Genomic DNA, 19771 nt, shown 5'->3' with positions numbered 1-19771 from the left:
TGTATCATGAATTTATTTGTGTGAGAAATGAAAATTAGAATCGTTTGTGATAACATTAACGAGCAATTGGTGCTGTTCGATCGCGTAACGGGCAAATTTGTCGGGGCGCTTGACTCTTGGCCTCTCTCCCTCTCTCAAAACATTCCGCCAATTGTGGTGAACAGAAATTGATTTTCTGCGCGTATGCGGCAAGCTTCGAAACAAGAACGACCACAGGCAATTACTTGGTGACGAATAATAACGTCACGTAGCGGCACGTTTGTCATTATCCTGGCTGAATAATGCCCGTCCCTTCGACAATCGGTCAAAACGTAATCCTGAATACGGTAAATTACGGCTCATCCGTGTTCCCAGAACGCTCGTTCGTAATTGAGGGAAAACAGTGACATCATTATTGGCTATTTTTCGATTTTACGATTACTATCACTGGGACAGTATTTGGTATTTAAATAACACAAGTTTAATATTAAATGATTGCCACGCATTGTACCAATTACAATTCCTGCTCGATAATTCTCTGTCTTCAATTTTTAATCGAAACGCGGTTTAGTAGAATTTCATGAATTTCTATGGTTGCCAGTGATCAGCAGTAGCCATTTCGTCCTTTTCTTCATCTTCTCGAGTAGATCTACGCGCTGCAAATCACTTTTATACCCTCCCAGGGGTATAATGAAGCAAATCCAAGGGATCCTCGATCATCAGCTAGATTGAAGTCTAGACCGGGTTTCTTGGTCGCCTGATTGAGAGGATGCCAAAGAAAAGAGAAAATTCTTCGCATTTACGTAACGAGGAGTAGTTCTTGCGGTCTGCGACTTGGGAGGGAATCAATTCTTTTCATTAAAGGAACTTGGTGACGACCGGAGTTCAATTTTACACGAGTCTTCTTTACCTCGATCATTTCCTTGGTCTGCGATCTTACTTGAAGTAGTAATTATTTTTTACTTTTTTAAATCGTTAGGTCTTTGAAGACATTATAACGGTGTGTCGATACTCGAGTACAGATTTGCATTAAATTGTGGAGATTCAATTAAAAAATTCCGAGTATTCGTTCCGTCGCAAGAGGAATTTCAAATTACTATTCCCAGTTGAATTCGAAAGGACGCCTCCGGACGTGACGTGACGTGAAAGTAATTTCCAATCATCTCCTCTCGTTCAAATATATAATTTAAAACATAGCTATATAGGTAAAATAATTTTCGACCAGGATAGAATAATAACATTCTTCTTTTTCCACCAATGATGCTTCATAATGTTACTTCCAGAAGTTGTAAAAAACAAAGCGATATTGAAACGAGAGCGTTCGTTATTGGCAATATCGTACAAGCCCGCACAATGAGGCATCATGGTGGCGAAGCGATTGTGTTGACTAAAACTGGGTGAAACAAAGTTGGGAACTTGTCAAAACAAACTTTATGCGAGTAATTGAAACGGTCAATATAGCGGACACGGTTCTTCAAGTGTCTTGACTATTTCAAACGACTAGGGAATTCAACGTCAGTGATATTAATCCGAATTGTTGGTTCAACGTATCCCATAACAAACATCGTTTCTGTTATCGCTTCGACGATCGCTCCATAAGAAACGGAGAAACTAAACAGTCCTCGTTTCGCGAAAGTAAAGGATAGGAAGCAACCGAGTATTTTCACGCGTGAATTCCCTTTTTGATCGCGGTAGCACGTGGAAGGGTCCAATCGGACGGAAAGCGGTTCGCCGAGAAAAATTGAAAGCGTCGAGAAGCGAGCGAGCAAAGGTGGAAAAAGAAAGAAATGGACGCGTCGAAGAAGTTAGTTGGGACGCTTGGAAGTGTGCCGTCTTCTACACTCGAAGCGTCGCAAACTTTTGACAGACTCTGTTGTATAAACGTGCTCGCACACGTACAAGTACGAAACTTGCCAACAGTTCCTTCGTCTTCCACGGCTATTACTTTTTACGATACATGCGAGAAACGCTCCTTTTCAAAGCGTCGGGATGCCCCAGAGTAAACGTTCGATGAACGCTTTCAAACGATCGCTTACTTTGAAAATTACAATGGAAAAGCATACTGTAGCGATATTATTTATCATATTAATGTTGATTTTTTAAACTTCTCTTAAATTTTTGAAAGTGTTTCCATATGTTCCATTGGATGTAATTGAGTTTCGGGTTTTGAGCAGAGTCAAACCGATCTGCTGTTCGCGGGTTTAATGTCGCGGCTGGAAATGCCGCGGGAATTTTATTCGTGGAAAATGGTGCCACGACGAACATTTCTCTCGATATTACAACTTTTATAGCCGCTGCCGTGTCGAATGGCTCTTTTTCCATTTGTCCGCGCTGCACGAATGGACAAATGGGATACGGGACGAGAGAAAATTTTCCTCTCTGTGTGTTTGATCCTTGAATCGCGAGCTTTTAGGCTCTTCTTTTAGAGCTTGCTTTGACTCGTCTACAAACTATTCGAACAGAGGAATAAATGGTCAGCAAAAAAGTTTGCAACTGGACGTGAAGCTTATAAATCTTCTTCGGTAAAGAATTTTATTTTGCTGAATTTTCTTTGCCAAGTTTCAGGCTGTTTTCTATGTATTCAAATCGAAACCTGTTTTTACCACAGCTTTCGTACGGTATTTTGTTAATAATAAACGAACTGATGAATCCATATGCCGATTTTCATGTATATCTAAAATTAATTAGCACGGTATCAATTACATAAAATATCAAAATTAATAGAAGCGTTGGTGCATTAGCTTTTACCTACAAATTATATTAAATATACAAAATTAATAGAGACATTGACGTGCATAATAAATTATTTTACATATGTCCTACTTTGAAATAATAAACAATTCAGTATGCCAATAAAGCCGAGAATTGGTGGCATGGTTTAGCAGGTAAATTTGTTATAACACAAAGGAATTTTACAAATTTTTATGCAAAAAGAACAACGTTTGCTATTTCACGACAGAATTGAGTATCGAAAGTGGCTGGACAAAAGCTCTCTCGAATGCAACGAGAATATGAATGGGCCAGGAAGAAAACCCGTTCGTTTCGCGTATCGAGCCAACCGCATTCGCATAATTCGCCTATAAATATCGGGTCTGAGTGCAGGGCTCGGTGCAATTTAGCGGCGAATTTGCAGTGGAAGACGTATATATGCATGCACTTACGTACAGTGCATTTTATCAAGGATATACCCTGCGGGAATTTTCAGACTTCATTCCGTGAATGTCGGAGTTGAAAGTGGTTTTCAAGCAGTTCAATTAATAACGGCCTATCGACCACGCGAAATTTCTTCTGTTCAATTTTTTTATACTCATCGACAGCTGACCAATTATGAAAAGATTATTTCTTGACAATTACAACATCGTTTCCAGTGAATCTTCGCACTACCGATGGGATTCCACTAGTATCTGGAATTTTTGAATTTAGAAAGTCTGAAATTTTTTAATTTTGGAATTCTGAAATGAAAAAAGTATCTTAGTAGTGCGATGGTTAGGAAACAAAAAGCTAACAATCAGAATTTTATTGTGGGAAAAGGAAGGGTATGGTTGCAGGGAGAAAAGTCTGATCGATTACCATCCATGCCAGAAATATTTATGGTTGCAGTAAAAGTTGCAGTCGCAAGCGGTTGTTTCGAAACTGAATGGTACAGGTTCGTTGAAAATGGAAAACGGATAAGCATGAAGCTACTAATATGACGCGCAAAGAATAAAATTGAACAAAGAAAATGAAAATTGAAAGAACGAAGGAAAATTGATCTTTTCATACCGTGTTGGTTATCGTTGTTAACCGTGTCGTTTTTTCTTAATTTATTCAGAACCATTTTACGCCGAGCTAGAAAATGCTGCCGGGCAAATTATAATTAATTCTTGCACGGCAAGCAACGAAAGAAACTAAATGAAACGCAAAGTAACTCTTTCTACTTCTCGTTTCGTCCTCCTGCTCCTCGACCATGTACCTCCTTTTCTTTCTTAATTATGGCAACGTAAATTTATTCGAGTCTCTCAGCTTTTTCGCACAGCTTTTCGTGTTAAAATGCCGGAAGAACTTCTTTCTCATGATAGTTTTCATTGTTACGATAAAATTACTAAGGGGAGAAGCAATTAACTGGTCATCGTGTAGCTGAAAAATATTTGATATTAGCATATTTTTTTATTGCACATAAATTAAATATTTTTGAAAGAAAATAATTTTGAAATTCTCCTTGAGGGGCACTGAAAGTGGCACGTCTATCTTGTACAGACTGTCAAGAATTTATTTAAGAGTAGATTGGAGTAAAACGTAAAATTAATATGTAGGAAGTTGTCTAGACAAGACATTCTTTCATGCTTGCTTAGCTTGTTACCGTGGTATCATTTTACGTTTTCCCATCCCCTTTTAAACCCTCGCTCTTTTACCCCCCACAATCTACAGCTCTCTTCTTCATTCTCCTTTTTCCCTCTGGCAGCGTTAAATTTGATAAAAATTTCTGCCGCTTTACAGGCAGCCAGCTGGTAATTTGATCGCTCGTGTACTCGATCTCTCGTTTAGCGTGGACGACCCTCGATTTAGCGAGAATAAATTTTTCACCCTTTCCTTTTCTCTCGTTTGATCGATCTTTTTTTTCACGGGAAATCGAACGATCGACCGCGTAAATGCAATCTACAACTAAGTTGCTTTTACATTGCGTATCGATGTCGCTTCGAGAGATTGATGAAATCGATGTGACGCATTCGAAACAAAAAATTGTCATCTTTTCACAGCGAGAACACTCGACATAAACTTTGGAAGAGTTAAAGTTCAGATTTTCATTAATCTTTAATTTAAAACTTAATTAGGTGCTTGAACTTAAATTTATTTTCAAAGAAGTTCATTACAAATTTAAAGCTGAACACCATGAACTTTGTAATGAAATCTTTCCTCCCAAGTCTTTGATCGTTGTATTAATCACTTTAACTGGAAATCTTCAAGTGGAGCTTACGCTAAAAAATTACCATCGAAGGTGCTATGTTCGTTAAATCGGCAATGTGCTAGATAAACGCCTGTTCGCGTCCCTCGCGAAATGAGCAGCACACACGATCGATCAGCCTCGAATAAGCTAGCTGTTAGTCGCGTGCATTAGGAAAATCAATTAACGATGCATTTATGTTAATCCCGACGGAGTTAAACGAGAAGAGACTCGAGACGGTTTCAGCCAGATAAAATGATTAATTGGTGTAATCAATTGGACCGTCAGCCTGAGCAGACTTTCGTGTGTCACGTAACAGGGAACAAGATAGAGGAATTATTAACGACGTCTTCTCCGACCGTGATTCCTCTTGCATTATCCCGTCAATAATAATTTGCCACATCTTTAATAAATAATCCCTCAATTTCTCTATGATAGAATTTCAGTGATTTCGAAACAAGCCGGTCGCTTTATCAAAGAAAATTTGTGACCGACAATTTTCACGATGGAGCCAGCTGAATCGATCGGAATGGAACATAGGAACGCTTTGAACGGGAGAAAAAGTTTAAGAGGCACGCGAAATGGAAGGCGCGATGGGGAGGAGTGCGAAACCGAGTGCAAAGTTGTTGGACATATATGGGCGGAAGTGTCGAAAGACAGGGGGGGTGAAGTGTCCCTTCCCGTCGTTCAGCCGGAAGCTTTTATAGTTCCAAACGTCGGGCAACTTTTTCTTGTCGATCGGGCAGAAACGACGTCGATTGTGTCTTCGCTGGTGGCCAACTTCCGCTCGATTAATCTTTATCGATTAGCCAAGTTCCCTTTTTTATTATTTTTCGTGAAAGAAACGCTTGAACACTATTGCTTAATTATTTTTATCAAATAATTCTAGATATTCCCTGAAGATAACTTGTCAGACACGTTTCAAACCGATCGTGATTTAGCGCCTGTTGTTAATTACATTCCGGTTGTCGGAACTTCGGACTGATTATTCCGATAGACAATAATAATCGGTAGTTGGAAGCTTCCGTGGTTGAGATTCATCGGAGTTATGCGAATTTCGAGATTAATCTCAAGGAGAATCTAATTAGTCTGAGAATAATGGCCGTGACAGAGAGAAATGACGCGGATAATAGTAATCGCGTCAATCAGTCATTCCATGGTTTGTCGGTAGACAATGTTCCTTGCTATCATTGACTACGTTGTAATCTCCCTATAAGTGTCTAGTGAAATTATCTATAATAAATTACAGCCAGAAGAAAGGTTTGTCAACTTCAATTGAGGCATTATCTGTAAGAAGTACCCTCCAATTATTCTCAAATTATTTTCGCTCGATAAACAACATTCTTTAAATGTAACTACCCCCTTAAATTTTATTATTCCACGGCTGTAACCTTTAACATGAAATTACACTCGAAGCCTTATTAAAACTCGGTATCGTTTTACAGGCGACGAGTTAGAGGGTTGGTAGTAAACATAACAAAAGCTGCTGTTCGTCGCAGTATCGTATCAGGAATTGTATAGGTCGAGAAGCTTATCGATGGTTTTACGGGCCGGGACCCTTTTGCCGTGGCTATTCGATTCAATATCGTCAAAGGTTTAGTAGTCGTCGGGCGGGCGCTGCTTTTATTGTATAGCTTCCTTCCGTTGTGTCGGTGCTCGTTCACCGGGTAGATCGCGAATGAAAACATTTACGAAACTGCTTTCGATCGTTCCTTGAGAAAATTCCCGATTTTCTTGAATGAGAAACCCTTGGAAAGCTCTCGCGATAGTTGTATCAATAAATTATCATTAGGAGCCATTTAACGCGTTGCATTTGGCTCAGCGAAAATCAGAGCTGGATATTTTCGTAATGAAAGAGTTAATCACATGGACACTGTGCTCGATGAAAAATTCAATTTCAATTAGCTCGATGTTGATCACCGGGGTATTATACGTTTTTCGCGGTATCTTCATTTACATTAATTAACGGATCGCCGGGTACACTGACTTTGGAACGATACCAGGGATTTATTAATTAAGAGATAGTAGACGCCCGTCGATTCGGTGCACGGTTTAAATTAGCCTGGTCAAACATAATTTAAGCGCACGGCCAGATTTAATCTTCACGAGGTACCGGTGAATGATTACACAATACTGTTATGCAGAGAATGTGCATGGAGACCGGATGAAGGCGGGTATTAATGTATCATTTACACGGCTTAGTGTACCCCATAATTATATCTGTGACCGTGATACACGAACTCGCTCGAGTAACATAAGTCTTCGTGTTTGCGAACCACGAAGAGAGCTGCGAATGATTAAAAATTGTAATTAGCAATGATCGATCGTGAGAAGAAAGTGAAAGATCGGACGCACGACAAGGTGGAATATAATTGGTAATACGAAACGAGCTTAATTTCCGTGTGAAACTTTTGCCAGGATCACTGTAGCCGCTCGCACGAAAACTTTGCAGCCAGTGAAAGTTCGCCTAGCAATTTCGCGTTCGGGAAATTGATTGGAATATCTCGAAACTTGCGGATTGAAACCGAGAAGTTTCGACTTCGGGAGAAAAGAAAGAAGCACAGATCGACGAAGAAACGTGGAAGTTTGATTATGAAAAAACACTTGAGAATCGAGAAAGAAACGACCAAGGGAATTTTGAAATTGTTCTTGGATCCATGGAGTTCCTCATATATCTCTTATATTTAAAATTAAAAAAAAAACAACGATTGATTATAAAATAGGAAAAACAGACAGACAGGCTTTATGGGAGTTAAAGGGACATTAATTAGAGTTAACTTACCAGAATTAATTCGTCATCCCCAGTTCATGGGTTAAAAAGTTACAGCAGATTTATTGACATTGTCAGCGGTTAAAACCGAAGTTTACTTTGTCATTGTTCCCCAACAACCCTGTACAACATATTTATCACAAAATAATCCCCATAGAAACAGGAAGTTAGCTCACGTTGCACGTGTTTACCGCATCAGTATATTATTCTGCGCGTATTACAATTTAAGCCGCATTAAAACTAGCGAGTGAGTTTGAAGTTGACCAAGGTAACTTGGAAGTTAACGGTTGCACGTCTTAAAGTAATCCGGCACATTTCTCTTCGGTAATCCCTTATCTGGAAAAGCTTTGGAACAAATTCTCTCTCTCTCTCTCTCTCTTCTTGATCCTGAGAAAATTTGTGTTCGTTCGCAACTGTAATTGAATCTGTACAAAATTTAATCCATTTCTTACGACCACGAATTTCGTGGAGGCTCGATCGTGTCTCGAAGGAAATGTTAGATAAATATTTCGAATTGTATCGTTTGTAGAGGAAGGAAATGGTATTGTAACGAAGTTGCCAGTTGAATTGGATGTCGCACGATTAATTTCCCGTTGGTAAAATATTCACTGGTCGTCGTCACTCAGGTCTCAAGATGAAATTCAATTACACGAGTTAGCTTCCCCGGCGACTTCCATGCTGCGTTTCCATCCGTTTTCTCGGTGCTAATAGACTTATTAGTTTGTTATTCGTAAGTTGAGTTCGCTGGAAAGTTTCTCGTGGCATGGGCAATGTTAATTAACTACCTATTCTTTTTGATTTTTCTTGGAACCGATGTGCAAGGTAAGGATGCTCAGGTAGCAGAGCATTTTTGAACAGTTATTTCATAAATTGTTTTGTTTTGTTGCAGAAGAAAGCTGAGCAACCACAAAAAACAATTAGGGTGGGCGAAGAAAGTCCAGAACGAGCAGGGACTGATTGAATAATCGTGGAAACTTAAAAAGGAATTCTGGGTCAAGGTAAGTGGCAAACTTTTATTCTTTGATCTGGAAATCACGGTACCGGCTTTCTGCGGATTCATTGTTACAAATCTCTATTGTACCAGGCGTTTGCTTAAATTTAAAGCGAATTAGTCGAAAAGCGGTCTTTTACTAAAAATATTTAACACTGAAAGAGTAAAATTTTTCAACTGAAAAGTAAGGAAACTTTTACTCCTTCGTCACAAAATATTAATATTGTAGAATCTGAGAATGGACAGCTAATCGATGGAATATTAAATTTGCTATTACAGGTCTGGTACTTTGATCTCGAGAAACTTTGAACAAAGGCTATAGCTTCTCTAATAACATAGAGTATCTTCAAACATAATTATCCAAGATCCAAGTTCAAGATTCCTTGGAAATTTCTGTCAAGTTCATAGGGAAACACTCTAAGAGAACCCTTGCAATCTTGTGAATAAATTTTGGCTAGTCAGTCACTAGTGAAAGCAAGTCGAAAACGATCGTTGTCTTCGTCCCTAATTAATTTCGATTCAACGCTTTCATGGAAAGTTTGAACGAGCTTCTGGCTAGCATAATTTCTCGCTGCTCGTAACCTTGTAGTTAGACGAGTTTGAGAAAACAGGGCCAGAGATACAGAGGACTGGTTGTCCTGGAAATCCTAGAAAGCCTTGAGGTCAGATAGCAAGTCGGAGATGACATTTCAAGTTCGCCTAAGCAGAAACAGAGTCGTTTCCGAGGTAACTCGGATTAATTTTGAAAGTTCCATGAGGTAAGCCTTGAAGGGTTAACCCATGGTATTGAGTTTCCGCTTAAAACCAACCAAAGGGGGAGCCTTTATTAAATTTCGCCTCGAAAATATCTCTTCGTCTCCTCCTTTAAAAATGATTTCTTTTTTTATGGCTCAATTGAGAATGAAGCAACACTGTGATGTATTAAGTTCTTTCAAGGGAAAAACAAGGGAAATTAATGATTGCAGGATCTGTCCAATCAATCACGAACTTGAGCTTTTCTATCATTGATCATCTTGCCGGGTGTTGTATCGCTTTCGAGCAAGAAACTGGCGGAAGTTCCGTATCCCCAGGGTCACGGCACTCGCGGGTCGTGTACGTATAGGTTGGTGTATGCACGCGAATCGGGCTAGGGCGAAATTTCATACCAAGAGGTTTCGTCGAACTAATACCCGAGGGGCAAGAAATTGCAAACAAGATCTTCTCGTCGCCACCTGAAATTAATCCTTCGCGAGCAACAGATGATACGCTGTTGTAGGCTTCTCATCTGGAACCCTTCCATAATGGATTCTAAATTTTGGAATTTACTGATATTGTAAATGGAAGGCGGGGCTGTAACCCTTCTTCAGACCCCCCACCCCCTTGATCCTGCGTTGCTTGCTATCGTCTCTATTAAGTTTTCTACTAAAAATTGTCAATGTTGAGTTATTCATTTCCGATTAACAGTATAATCTTTGGAAAGTTTCAATAACATGGTCGGTCCTTCGTTTAATTAACTTTTGAAGGCAAGTTGAGCTCGTTTTACGAGCGTCTTTCCAATTGCTGAAGGGAGTTCAAGTCACAAACGTAGAAATTACTCGTAGAAATAAGATGAACTAAGTTAGTCAAGGATACGAAAAGCTTCCAGGGCCGAGTAAAAGGGAGGTAGATTTTTTCCAAGCGAGTACATTCTGATTCCAGCAGAATTACACGAGCGGCTGAATTCTGATCTTGCTAGCAAGATTCTGTTCCTTTCTATTCTTTTCTTCCGCTCTCCACGTTACCTTGCTTTACTCCATTTATTTGAAGATAAGTTTAAGCTACTGATCGCTGTAACATGAACGCTAGGATCAACTAAATACGCTTCATTGCTTTCAACAAACAATAGAGCTTCCCAAACCAGTAATGCTAACGCTGATAAATGAAAAACAATTACCTATTTTTTTAAAGAAAATGTGTAAAAACGTGTTTCATTACATTACAACGTGATCGTTTGGTTCAAACGTCGTTAAACAATAACAAGTTGATGCAAAAAGCATTTCCAGATGACATAGTTATCGTTTCACTCGAATTCTATCATTTTAGTTTATGTTCCTGCCTCTCATCTGTCATATCAAGGTGTCGTTTCATGAAATTCGAACACGTTCCGAAAGAAGTTCGATTTCACTGCAGTAAATGTTAGGGAATTTCTACTACTCTAACTAAAAACTTTGTACCCCTCTAGATTTGAACATAATTGCAGTAAATTAACTTCATTACCGCCGTTAGAAAGGGCAATTCTTCCTCTTTAAAATGGCTTTCGGTTCATGTAAATCGGACCGGTGGTTCCTGAGATATCGTCGTGTAAATAGAAGCATGATTTTTAGTTTTCTGATATCTCCCTCCTTGTCGCTCACTCGGTACTTTCACTCGCACGGCTGAGTAACAGTGTACATATACTACTTACGCGTATGCACTTATGGGAAAACAGTGTACGGTGAGTAGTGTAGTGCTTTCCCGGTCCGGGCATCCATTCAAACCGGAGCATATTAGGGCTAATCTTTAAACTCTCATATCTCGAGAACCCATTGAGCTATCGACTTAAAAAAAAGTGCATTGTAAAAGGCATGCCTTACGCTATCTTTGAGACCCGTCAACTTGAAAAAATCTACACTTATTTTTTAACAACTAAGTGTTAAAGTTGATGTTTAATGTAGTAGATTTTACAGACTCTACTCAATTACCAAACATTTTTATATAAACGCCATTGAAATTCGGATGATTGTTAAAAGCCTGAGAGTAAAAAGTCAGAGCTTAAAAATTCGACGGGACAGATGAGAGGTCTGATCCACTCGCGCTTTTATTTTTGCCGCTAGAGGGGCAAACGAAAATCTTGTTTTCCGTTCCCGTCGCTCGTCCGCATCGTTCTCCCAGCACCGGCGCGGAGCGTCGTTAAAACGACGTTAGAGCCCTCACCTACGGGATATACGCAGTTATTCGCTCACCCCTCCCGGGAAATTGCTTGTGAAAGCTCGCAGTACATAAAACCCTTCCCAACGAACGGGCCGGAATAAATTCCTCCTTTTTTTTTTTTTTTTTTCTAAATACTGTTATGACGATACTTGTACTCATTCCCAATGGAGAATCACAAAACCCCATCGACGTTTCAAAATTACGAAACACTTTGAATCACCGAGCAAACTTTCCTCCGGACGATCCGCTCAAAGTATAGGAACTGATAACAAGCGGGAGACAAAGTTTGAAAGTTTAATCGCGTCTCTCGGACGTTGCTCCAGTTTCATTTCGTTTCTCATTCATCCGCCGAGCAGAAAAGATACAAACCGCTAAGAAGACAGAATGCAATTTCGATGATACTCGACCACCGAAACTACTCGTTGAAACTCGAGTGCCTTCTTTAATTCTGGAAATTATTCGCGGATATCGTGCTTGGGAATTGAACGATAACGTGGAAATGGAGAAACATTTTGGGGGGCAAATGAATAACGAAACGGGGTTCAAGTGTGCACTCCGATCAAAAAGCGAGGGAACGCAAACAATGAAACGAGAACACTCGAAGAATTGGTGAAATTTTTCAAGCGATATCCGCCCGATCCTCGTGTATATCTGTTCGTTGCATCGTCGCACAACACCGTGTGTGTTATGGGGTTATATACGGGGACACGCTGTACAAAGTGGCCTCTCACTGGTACTTAGGACCGTTCTCAACCAGCCCAGGACCATCCCCGTTGCTGCAGCTGTGTCAAACATTATGCAGGCAAGCAAAAGCCACTTGAAATGCAAATGTTTGCAGCGAACGCAATTAAGGCCCGTGTAGAGTGGAAGCAACGAACGCGTTCCGTTGTTAGATTGGCACCCGTTTTACAAAAAGCTATCGCTTTTCGTTTAACAGCTGCTTCTATCAAAAAGCTTGCTCGAGAACTTTCATCGAATGGAGCTCCAGGGTGTATTGTAAAATAGTTTGTCGGATTTTTCGAAAATCTCTTGCGCAAACTGTGGTACACCGTAGAGGATAAACAGAAATTTATTTTGAAAGTTATGGAGCAGTTCAGGTGGTTAATTCTCCCCTTTTGAACGTTCTGTGGATCTTCAAAGGATGGAATAGAAATCATTTTATAGAATATATTCAAGAAGAAGGAATTATGGAAACTTTCAAGTTTCTTTTTTAATTTTCAATTTCTGAAGGGAATAGAAACGCTGCAGTTTGCCGTTTCGATAGTAGCCTTTACCCAAGGGAACGATCCGATCTGGACAATTATTTACGAAACGGTTACGGATCGCTGCGATCGAGACGATTAAATGTTTGATGGCAACGGGACGTCGTTCGATTACTTTCGCCGATCGAATCATCGGTGTTCCGAGGTTGAAGGCGTGCAGCAGCGAGAAATCGAGGAAAAGTGACGGCAGGTTAGAAAAACGACAAGAGCAACGACATAGAGACATTTCCATCACAAAGACGAACGCTTTCGGTGGATCGTGCCACGTTGGATGCCACTCGAATATGTATGGCGAGACACTCGGCGAAAAGGGGCCACCTGACCTCGAACACTCGACAGCCTTCGTTCGGTATATATTCATCAGGAAGTCTACATCTTCTGCTTCCTGGCTTTTGGGTACTTTGTAGCCGCTGGACCAACTCGTGAAGCGCTACTCGACATCAAGAGACCCGGAATATGGCTGGTTACTCGCGAGACTTGCTGATTATAATTTCAGAAAGAGGATAGAAACTCTGTTCAACCATCGATAATATGATTAACGATAAAACTGCTGTTTCTTCTTGCCGACACTACAAAAGTCTATAATTTCGTGTGAAAGTGAGGTTCAATCGAAATTGGAACTCCTATTGTTTGCTACGAAAGAACAAATAGCTTTTGATCCTCATCGTTTGCTTCAGGATCCTCGGAAACAAGATAAGAATTTCCTCTCAAACATTGCGGAATCGAAAGAATTTCCAATGTCGAACAGCATCCAATTCTTTTGACCCGAGAAATAGGGCAAAAGGATAGTATTCAAATGAACATGCTTAAACGTTTTCTTAAATTGGATTTTTCTATGCGTCTGCCCCAAACATCGGCGAGCTTCGTCGTCGTTCCCTTTCTTCAATAATAATCAGGGTGTAGATAAAGAGAGTTCTATTGGCTACCGTTTCCCAAAAGCAGGCTTGACTGAATACGAAAGGACGTTTTAAACGCGAGCAATGGTGCAATCTGAAGATATACAGGAGCAGTTAAAGGATTTTCCAGCATGGTGCTCTCTAATTCCAAGCTAAATTCCTGCCAGTTATTTCTACCATGAATGAGGAAACGATTACGAACATGCCTTTAAGACCACCATTAAAAATTGCTACTCGGTAAATTTTACATAAATAGCATCTTTCGTTAAAAAATATTGGATTTCCGTTGAAATTTAGAGAGAATTAAAGTATAATGATGCTATTTAAAGATGAAATCCTTTCGTTAAGTGCATTATTAAGTTCCCTATTCCATTCGAACGTCAAGTTAATTTAACAGGTTGCTAAAATATTTATGCATTCAATTACTGATTTTTATTCGCTGAGCAACCTGTAGGAGTAAAATAATTAGTTCACATATGGTACAGGGGACCTGTCACCCCCTTTGGCCCCCAAAATTTTGTTCCCCATAGATATAAAAGAATCACGTTTCTATATGCTTCTATATTCATTGTTAATATTGATGAAATTTTTCTGAATTTTTATCAAATTATGATCTGTCAAAATTGTGACAAGTGTATTAAAAATGACCATAATATCGAAGGTCCTTGTGAGAAAGAGAAGCTTTAGTGTCGTGGTATGATGTTGCAACATCCATTCGTGGTTCTTAAAATAACCATCGTGGGAAATCCCAGTATGACCATAGAGAGGACGACTATAACCTTGAAGAACGAACATTTCCTCGACATTGGCGAACTTCTCGTCGATGTATCGCACTATTTCCCTCCAGCTGTTAATTCCCAGGACGGTATGGAACACCTCCGGTATCCCTTCACTGATTCAGAATGGCTAAATATGTTCTAAAAACATTGAGAAACTTAATTCTCTAAAAACATTTTCTGGAACAACGATTTCACGTCGAACAAAAGTGTTTATAATTCGTTCAAAGCTTATTTTCACGGTTTTAAACGTCGTAAAAGTTCGCCGGAGGTATTCCATCGTCTGGTTATTTCACGTGCACGACTGATCGAAGGCAATTTAATTTAATGCTCGTTCAAAGTTTAATGCATTTAATATTAATTCGTGTGCTCGACTCTCTGCTCTCCATTATTGTAGTTCCTAACACCGTTCCTTTTAAACCGTTTATAAATGGAAAATTCTCTTATCTACTACGGAATGGACCGATTTATCTCGACGTTACGCTCGGATGCACGCATAAAAAATAAAAAAGAGAAAACCGTTCCTCGCTTCGGTACATAACAAAAGCCTCTTCACCGGCGGAGTTTGTTTTTTCACTTTCACGAACTTCGATCGATCGGCATATTACATTGTACGAATTAACTCTATTGTGTTGGATCAACAATGTAAAATGAATCGCCGTGACATTTTTCATTAGCGATTTATGATAAAATTGATTAATAAAGGCCGATTTATTATTAACACATTTTTAAGGATTACAAAGGAAAGTCCTTCTGTTAGGATCAAAAATTAAACTCCATTCTTTTTTTTTAATAATAAATACCCGATTATTATATGGAATAGATAGAAGTGAAGGAGATTAGACTTTCAAAAAATTTTCTAGACCCCTATCTCTCAGTACCCTGTATAAATCGGCCTTTACTCGTGTTATCCATCATGAAACGCAGAGAAATCGATGGAAAACAGGCTGTGACGGATATCACACTGATAAAATGTTAATAAATATCCTTCTCGTCGCTCGTACGTCTCTCGACACGTATTCGAACAGGTCCGTGCAATCTGCGACGAGCGACCGTTCAGAATTTATTGTCGGATCTCGGAGCTGGAATACGTTCCTGTGTACAACTTGATCAGCTTGAAGGGTGGTCTGAACCTGATATGCAACCCTGAGTAAGCGATCGCACAGTCAAAATGGTGAACAGGGTTCTGATTTGAAAATTTTCGTAGAATCTATGTGATCGTGGACGAACCTACCCTCGATGTTTATCTATGGAAACATAAGACTTCTCGGAAATCGCATATAAAGAATGACTCCATTGAAATCATCACCGAAAGCAATGCTGAAACCGATTTCGATTTCATCCGCAGCGATATGAGAGAATCCTCGTCTTTCATGCTGTCCGACGTGGAAATATTGCAGGTACGAGGGAAAATATTTTTCAAGCATCAGATGCTCATAGAACAACTGGATAAAATCAGTTTCACGTTCATTAAATAATGAATCGAGCAACAACCGAGTTGAACGAACAATTTTCTCTCATTCAGGTCGAGAGTTTGTGCGAGAACAGTTTGATGGTATGTTGGCGAGAAATAATCGGGTTTTATTACGTTCCAGTGCGCTTTATCGATCAGAAAGGTGCATGACGATGATCCTGGCGCCCGTTTTCGTTATTTATTCGTGAAAACTTCACCTGTATACGGGCGCGAATTGAAAGATACCATTAGACAAGTGAATATTTTGGTGAAGGGTGAGTTTTGGATATTTTCTCAATGTTAATTCATAAAATGCAAGATTATTTAAGGAGAAAGTATTTCGAAATTAAACAGGTATGAAATTCGTCGGATACTAGACTCTGGAGGAGGACGATTCAATAATTCATCGAAAAAATATTTCATTTTCAAAGTTAAACAACCACTCGGAACGTATCGAATTCATGTGAACGACACAAATAATTGAAACTTCGCAATCAGCCTGCAGTGGCCAATCATTTTTACACCGAGTCCCATTTTTCTGGTTGTCTCAATTACCGGTTAATGCACTCCATCTTTTCGCTGTGTAAAATCGTTTGGATCACTAGGGAGTCGAAAAATAATTGGTCGAGCTGACCACAAAATCTTCAGAGTCCAACAGCTCCTTTTTTAGTCTCAAGCATTTAGTTCCACGTTCACAACCTTTTAACTACGTTTACTTACATCGCTAATTCACCTGGGTCATTCGTACCACTCGTTGTTCGGTTAATTGTTTGCCTTTCAAAGTAAAACGATTAACTTCCCATAGAAGAAAATGGTTAGAAGTGGTTCGCTTTTCTTCGTTCTTTAAAAGAATTCTTTCTTCTCTTCCATTAAGGAAAAAATACGTGTTTCTTTGGTTCTGCTAAAAGAACAACGCCTGAATCAGAGTCCTTTATCGTTTAAAAGAAAAATAATTCGTCTATATATTTTAATAATCGTAAAGATTCCAATTTTAAGAAATTGTCCCATAAAAGGGGTTGAATTCCTCTCATAAAGAGTAATAGTAGAATCTGTGAAATAAATGAGTCTTCAAAGAATCTTTCTTCATAAATTACTAATATCATTCATGAAAGCAACCCCCGTCTATGAAAAAATTCAAATGAGTTTATTTTTATTCAAAAGGAGGGCGAGTCACTATCTCCAAGATTTTACTTCACCCTCCGACGAAAGCAACGGATTATTAAAATTTGATCTGGCTACAGAAGTTCGTTTAATTAAGTATAATGTATACGCGTATTCGTATAACAAGTAGGGGTTGGTTTATGGAACTCGTGCAACGAGCTTAATCTCGGTCGGCAGAGATCAGCCACCCTCGTAAAAAGGAATTTTACTAGCGACTTTTATTCGAAGACGTGCGATGGATTATCCTCTTCCTTATACTCATAACCTTGTACAAAGGATATTTCATTTCAATAAAAACAAATTTTTTGATTCAGGTTTTCCAGAAATCAAGAGCAATCCTAGTTGCGAACCCTTTTTAGAAGTGAAAAAACTTCGTTCGCAAACGCCCAGTAGAAGCTCGAAAAAAAGAAGAAAATAAAAAAATTTTTATTGCCAGTAAAAATTTTAATAAATTGGAGATTCAAGATTCTATATAATATTTTTAAGGGTAAATTAGAAATAGCTTTTAACCTGGATTTTTCTATATTATATCGACACAAGAATTTATGAAAAGTTTTTCTCAGAAATTCAAGATTTTTCAACTTCAAAACGTACGCAGATTTTATTCCAGAATTATTTTTGCTTCCATATTCCATGAAATTTTCTGTATGCCGTTTTTTATCATGTTTGTAATATTTTTAACCGTAAATTAAAAAATAGCTTTTAACCTAGATTATTTTTATATGATATGAGCTGTCAGTAGAAAGTTGAAAATTAAAAATGTTTCATCCCTCAAATGCAGTGGCGAAACTGGACAGGGGCAGGATGCACCTGGTTCTAAAAACCTGAACTGGTTCCTTATAAAAAAAGGACCCTTATCAAATTTCAGAATTCCAAAATTTCTAAGTTTCTAAAGGACCTGGCCCACCTCCAAAAAAGGTCCAGATTACGCCAGTGCTGAATCGTGCACAGATTTTACTCTAAAAATATTTTTTCTCATCATATCATTTCTCAACAATAAACAGAAAAGTAGGTGTGTAATTGAGACATTTCTTTCATAAAAACAGCTCGACGTAAATGTACTTTAAAAAATGAGCTGCAGATGGATGGAAATGGATGAAAAATGATTTCATTTTGAAATTGTCGAAATTGTACGAGGGAGATGCATTTAAATCCGGCTTCAAACGTGACACGGTTCTTGTGTAATAAAACTAGTACGCGAGTGTGTCGCTACACTTGTCTCGCTCTAATGATCATTAAGCAGACTGAGAAAAGTCAACGGGCCGGGCTAGCACGAGAACATTACCAGAGTATTTTCCCTTTATTTTTCCTTTTCTTCTTCTTCTTTTTCTTTTTTTTCTAAAGTGACGCGTCCTACTAGCGGCAAAGTCTTTCCTGATTTTTCCTGTGGTGTTTCCTCGCACCCGAGCATTTCCTTTTAAATCATCCTGCCCGTCCCGTCTTAGCCTCCAGCGTCTCAGGATACTTCATAAAGATTTTCTCTTGGACGCTTTCTACTTTCTGTTTTTGCCTTCTTCGAGCTTAAAAGACGTCCCATTCAAAGTTGAAAACGTAGGAACTGTGTCCGGCCGCGTTATTCTCGGCTTTATAGCAGGCTAGCTTCTCTAACCGGAGACAAATTTTTAATCAAACAGAATATTTCACGAGGGAAAATCCTTTTTCCGTTTAATCCTTGCTAAGAGAACAAACGTCCACTGTGAATTATGAAAGAATTTAAATTACATTTTGGATTTTCAACACCCGAATCATTACTGTATTTCATTTTCATTTTCCAACTATTTGTAGATTTTATTTTCTAATTAGGTGTTCAATGACCTTACATGTTAATTATTGTTCTGTACAGGAGAACAGCTCCTTTCAGATTGATAAACGAGTTGATTAACAGGTTCGCGGGTGAAATCTTGTCGGTGGATATTTAACCCTGTGAATGGAAAACGGGACACCGGGCTATCAGAGACGCAGTGTGACGTCAATGGGTCAAAGTGTCTGTCCTTGTTAAAGGGGTTTCTGGAATGTTGCGTTCACGCGTGCGAATCCGGCTGGATCTCGATGTGGTTTGGCAGGGAATTCGTGTCGCTAGCAATTTAACCCTTTCCGTAGGAAGGGACCAACTTTAACGCTGGAACTAAGCCATCAAACTTTCAATTTAGAATTTTCCCATATTTTCATTTGCCTGGAAATATTGGCCGGTAAGAAAATTGCGTTTTAGTGGTTTATTCTCAAGGAGAAAAGTGGTTATCGAATAAGAATGAACACTCTGCGTAATTTCTCCGGGGATACTGTCGCTGCCTTTACGGTGCTCGGTCTATTTTCCCAGTCTATGGGGAAAGTGATACTTCGCTAACTCTTCGGAGACTCAAAAAATAAAGTATCAGTATTGCAATGAGAAATGGCAAGATTTTGGTATTTTATCAACTCTTGATTTCATATTATTTTCATTTGGTGTTCTTATAAAAATTATTTTAATATCCTTGTACGCGTTTTAAAAGTTTGGATCGCGATTTATCCAGGCTCCACTGTTCAAGGAATAAATTTAAACCATTTGAATTTTTAGGTGAATTTATTATGAATTAAAAGAAAAGTTTGAACAATTTAATTAGCGATTGAAAATTCTCTTCGTTAGTATTATACTAC

General features: G+C 38.9%; 2 protein-coding genes across 5 annotated transcripts in view; both read left to right on the top strand.

Annotated features, from left to right (window-relative positions):
- LOC117603247 (uncharacterized) overlaps positions 1-19771 on the top strand; it is an 86320-nt gene that overhangs the window by 26641 nt on the left and 39908 nt on the right. For all 3 annotated transcript variants that reach the window (XM_034322210.2, XM_034322207.2, XM_034322213.2), the window contains exon 2: positions 8560-8668. The gene's annotated coding sequence lies outside the window, so the exon portion shown is untranslated. The remainder of the gene's footprint in view (positions 1-8559; positions 8669-19771) is intronic.
- Positions 14073-19167, top strand: LOC117603246 (uncharacterized). 2 transcript variants are annotated; one of them, XM_034322205.2, is made up of 5 exons: positions 14073-14441; positions 15552-15673; positions 15731-15923; positions 16119-16251; positions 17452-19167. In XM_034322205.2, the coding sequence occupies exons 1-5, from the start codon at positions 14391-14393 to the stop codon at positions 17553-17555; spliced, it is 603 nt and encodes a 200-aa protein (XP_034178096.1). In that variant the 5' UTR covers positions 14073-14390; the 3' UTR covers positions 17556-19167. The 2 variants fall into 2 exon arrangements, with proteins under 2 accessions (XP_034178096.1, XP_034178095.1); XM_034322204.2 differs by having other exon boundaries at positions 14087-14572.

This window comes from Osmia lignaria, chromosome 4, assembly GCF_051020975.1.
Source record: "Osmia lignaria lignaria isolate PbOS001 chromosome 4, iyOsmLign1, whole genome shotgun sequence".
Taxonomy (NCBI): Eukaryota; Metazoa; Arthropoda; class Insecta; order Hymenoptera; family Megachilidae; genus Osmia; species Osmia lignaria.
Note: the sequence above shows the minus strand (reverse complement) of the source record. Positions and strands in the feature narration are given on the sequence as shown.

Bases quoted from the DNA above. Each gene is read 5' to 3' on its own strand.
- LOC117603246 (XM_034322204.2), top strand. From the start codon at position 14,444: ATGATGTTGCAACATCCATTCGTGGTTCTTAAAATAACCATCGTGGGA. The intron at 14,573-15,551 runs GTATCGCACTAT...GTATTCGAACAG, and splicing joins TTGGCGAACTTCTCGTCGAT to GTCCGTGCAATCTGCGACGA. The intron at 15,674-15,730 runs GTAAGCGATCGC...AAATTTTCGTAG, and splicing joins AACCTGATATGCAACCCTGA to AATCTATGTGATCGTGGACG.